This window comes from Egretta garzetta, unplaced genomic scaffold (genome assembly GCF_000687185.1).
Source record: "Egretta garzetta isolate BGI_Z169 unplaced genomic scaffold, ASM68718v1 scaffold384, whole genome shotgun sequence".
In the NCBI taxonomy this organism is placed as follows: Eukaryota; Metazoa; Chordata; class Aves; order Pelecaniformes; family Ardeidae; genus Egretta; species Egretta garzetta.
In genome coordinates this window covers 605,124-609,570 of record NW_009259496.1, presented here as the reverse complement: position 1 = coordinate 609,570, position 4,447 = coordinate 605,124, and the positions used below count along the sequence as shown (strand labels likewise).

At 55.3% G+C, this 4,447-nt stretch overlaps 1 protein-coding gene across 1 annotated transcript in view; it reads left to right on the top strand.

Moving 5' to 3' along the window:
• The window catches only part of ONECUT2 (one cut homeobox 2), a 35,859-nt gene extending 31,472 nt beyond the window's left edge, over positions 1-4,387 (top strand). Inside the window, exon 2 of the mRNA XM_009637410.1 lies at positions 4,101-4,387. Coding sequence (XP_009635705.1) covers positions 4,101-4,387 — 287 coding nt within the window. The remainder of the gene's footprint in view (positions 1-4,100) is intronic.
• Positions 4,388-4,447: the final 60 nt, after the last annotated feature.

The window sequence follows — 4,447 nt, the reverse complement described above, 5'->3', positions numbered from 1 at the left end:
CCACACATGCTGAGAAAAAAAATCAATGGGGCGTCTTGTATATTTAAAGTTGGATATCTGAATAGCTCTTGTCTTCGTGGAGGAGAACCTCATTAGCGCTGAGGGCTGCAGAGATCGCGGGGCTCGTTCCCGTCACCTCCCGGTGCCTCGCCTCCCGCCTCTCCACACTTACTCTGAGTGCTTTTTTAAATTTTATTTTATTTTATTTTATTTTATTTTATTTTATTTTATTTTATTTTATTTTATTTCTAAGCAATACCTAGTTCTGTTCTAGACCAACAGGTTTGAAACACTCCCTTAGGTTTAGCCGCAGGACCAAACCTTGCTCGCTGAGGACAGGCTGTCCCTCCTTGGGGACACAGCCCCGCGGAGCGGCGTCAGGTCTCCGCACCGCTCCTAACGCCCTTCAGGTCTTTGGGTTTCCACTTTGGTCGGCCTTAAGCCAGGCAGTGCTGAATCTTTATGCATTTTTGCTGCTCAATCTGTTCCTGAGCTCTCTCTATATTGTTTCTGTGTAAAGCCTCTTTAGTCCCGTGTAGAAGAAAAGGGAACTTTGCTGTTTGGTTTTTTTTCCCCACAGTTAGGGCTTTCAATTCCTTCCAGTTGTCCATTTTCTCCCGTGGGATATGTTCAGTATTTACTGCAGCTAATAAATCAAATTGTTCTTAGAATCAAGATGGCCGCTTCCCTTCCCTCTGCTGTTCAGGCGCTTTGCGTTCTGCAGGCAGGTTTCCTGGATTATAACTTTATTTTATTAGAGTGCTCACTCCATTTTTCTCTTCCCATAAACATGTGTCAAGGAACAACGTTTGCCTTTATGGTGCCTATTCAAGAGCAAACTCAACGGTTCAAGGAAAGTATTTACTGAAGGCATTGAAAAGCACGTACCTTTGCATTATTTATTATAAGATACCAATAACTGTAAAGCGCAGAGTATCTCTGGACATAAATTAGTGATGGTAGGAAACACTAGACTCTTCCCAGTGTCCCGGAACCTATTAGAAACTGCAGCAAAGATGCAGGCGCCCGTCACGTCCCCAGTGCCGGGGGTACCCGCATGGGTCCCAGAAAAGAGGCAGAGTAAAGCGGTGGCGGCAGAAATCCAGCGTGTAGCCTGCTTTTTCCATCTCAGACGGGCGGTGAAACATAATCAGTGGAGCGTGTTACCTGGGAGATGCAGTCAGGGAACCCAAATTCTTCCCGCGTGATGCCTGTGGGCATCAGAGCCCCGGGGCTGGCCGGCGGGACGCGGGACGGGGCTGGCCGTGCCGCCTGCCGCTGCCTGCGGGGACGCCCCGCTGTGCCGGCCCGGGGATGCTCACCCATAGCCCGTGCGCCTGGGTTCGGACCAGACTCTCCGGAGTATCTTCCTCTCACTTTTTGGCCCTCCTGGGGTATTTGGAACAGGCTGACCCCGACCTTCCTCCCAGAGGCGGCTCTGCCGCAGCCACTGGAGTTCGTATGCAAGAGAGGGGTCAGGGTCAGCCACTCCACAAAATATTCCGGTTTCCCGCAGAAATCCTGCTAAATACTGTCCGTGCACCAAAGGAAGCTGACCGGCGCAGTCCGTACGCACCCGGCAGGGCCAGGCTGCCTCGGGTGCCGCGCTCAGGCTCAGGGAGATGGGCACGGTCCCGAGTTTGGGTTAATTATGGGTGTTTCCGCAGTCTGAGCTTTACTTTTTGGAGCAGGTTCTCATTTCACATGCTACACCTACAGAATTATTTAATAGGGCTGCTTAAAAACCCGCCCGCTTACCAATTCACTCTCCTCACTTTGTCCCAGCACATTACCTAACCATGTAAACATATGGATTTTTTTTTATCTTACTGCCCCATGTAGACAGCCTTATCAGGCTATTTATAAACCTGGGGAGGCTGCGGCAGCGGTATTGGTTTCAGCACTTGATGTTCTCTCTGTGCTAATAAATACAGATCAGCTATTAATACCGATGGGTTTTAGGATCCATTAGCATCGCTTGGCACAGGGACGGTCAGCGCTGCCGCCCCGCCTGACCCGAGCTCTGCCGGGCGTTTCTGGCTGGCGTCGCCCTTGCCACCCTGGGAGGTGACCGGGGAGAGGGATGTCCCTGGCCCCGTGGAGCACGCCGGGGCGGCGGGGGAGAAGGACCGGGGCGAGCCAGCGCCTGTCCTGCTGCTCTGGGAGCCCGGCTGTTGTCACCTCCTCAGAGAGTGGCTCTGTTAACTGCTGCCGGCAGGCACTGGGGGAAGAAAAATCAGGCAGCATGTTTCAGCAAAGCTGCGTGTTCCTCAATGATTTCCCCTGGGAAGCGTTCCCCCATTTCTGGACCAGCTTGCGAGGAGCATTGTGCAGGGGGAGCCTGTCGTGCCGCGTAACGCCGAGCCTGGTTTCATAGCATCATAGGACCATTTCGGTTGGAAAAGACCTTTCAGATCATCAAGCCCAACCAAGTCCAATCATTTCAGCAATGCTTCCGAGTTTGCTGATGGAAAACGCAGTTGTTGCAGTCTAAGAACCCGCTGTGAGGCGGTGATGGAGGGGATGGAGCTGCGGCCGGTGGCCATGCGGGGGCTACGGGGTGCCTGGGGCAGGCTGCAGGCAGGGGGAGATGCTTTGCTTGCCCTCCAACCACGTGCAGTTGCTGGATGGCTTCGGAGCAAAGGCTGCCTGGGGCTGCCTGGATGTCCGCGTGGTCTGGGGATGCGTGGCGAGCTGATTGCTGACGAGGGCCGGGGCCTGAGCGGCAGGCACTGCTGCCGGGGCATCTCAGAAAGATGTGGTTTCAATTATTCCCATTGTTTTCATACCTTTCCAACCAGACCACACGGAAGCGCAAACCAACAGAGAGGTAGAATTTGGGACGCGCTGGGTGGCCTGGTTATTGCTACGCGAGACCGTAAGCAAAGGGCTCACTGCAGGGGTTCGGAGTTCATCGCAGGTGGCTGAAGCTTGGCAGCTGCTGCAGCAGTGGGCAGGAACCACAAATAAATCGGTAAATGGTTAAAAAGTGGCCACAGGGGTCTCTTTTGGGGGAAAATGAGCGAAGAGGAGGTTGGGCTGGATGGTGGCAGTTTGTGCTGTAGGACAGGATTTTCCCCCAGTGGTGGTCACACGAAGCTGCTGCCACGGCAGCTTTGACCAGGGTTTGCTTTGGGGTGTTTAAAGCAATAAAACTCCTGTACAAATGTTAGACCTGGCTGTGAGGGAGGTAGGAGATGGCAGAGGTAGAAAGACGAACCCTTTGGGGGATGGAGAAGATGAGCGTGGGGAGCGGAGCAGCTCCCCCCGGGGCAGACGGAGCAGAGCCAGGAGCGGAGTTCGACCTGGCGCCCTCCCCTGCGGCGGGGCTTTACCCGTCCCGCGGCGTCCCCGGGCGTACCGCCACACCTCTCCGGCCTGCGACGCCTTCGGGCGGAGGATCCGCTGGCGCGGGGGCTGCGAGCATCCCTCCGGCCGGGCCCCGCCGACAGGGGGCGCGGTGTTTGGAATGGCAGATCAAATAGGCTGTCTGTCCCAAAATAGGGATAGATTTATTCTAAATGCACGCACAGCAGTTTCCAGTTGTATTTCCTCTGTCCCGTACATCACCCAGGGGACGGAGTTTACATTACGGAATAGCGGCCTGCACAGTTTTGTCAAAAAATAGCAATCTGCAGTTGTTATATGCGACGGCACACGAGGACTTTCTGCAGAATTAATCTTTGTCTTGGCTATTGAGGGGGGAAAAAAGGATGCGCTGTGCATTTTCTTTGCTGGGCTGATGCCAGATGAGCTAAATTGTTCATCCTAATGCTGCTGGAACAGAAGGGCAACGTGTTTCTCAGGGGGTGGCTTTACAAAAAGTGTGGGAAATCTCCAAGTTGTGCCCTGCCCAGAGATGGCAAGTGAGTTCGAGGGCTCTGTCTGCGGGGAGCTCTGTTGGGGGGAGCGCTCCGATCGCCTAGGAATTCAGCACCCGAATGCCTCATGATCAGGGGCCCATCCAAAATAATTTATGAAAATGCAGGTCTTTGGGATGCGAGCACCGCCTGCGTGCCCGGAGCGGCCGGGGGGTCCGCGGGCAGCCACACGCATCCTGACGCTCCCTTTCTCTCTGTCTCTGCCCACCCCTTCCCCAGCCTGCAAACGCAAAGAGCAAGAGCCGAACAAAGAGCGGAACAACTCCCAGAAGAAATCTCGCCTGGTGTTCACGGACCTCCAGCGCAGAACGCTCTTCGCCATCTTCAAGGAGAACAAGCGCCCCTCCAAAGAAATGCAGATCACCATCTCCCAGCAGCTGGGCCTGGAGCTCACCACCGTCAGCAACTTCTTCATGAACGCCCGGCGGCGCAGCCTGGAGAAGTGGCAGGACGACCTGAGCTCCGGGGGCTCCTCCTCGGCCCCCAGCACCTGCACCAAAGCGTGACGGGGAGCGGCCGGCGCGGCGCGGCCCGGCGGGGGGAGCGGCTTTCCACGGGGGGCCCCC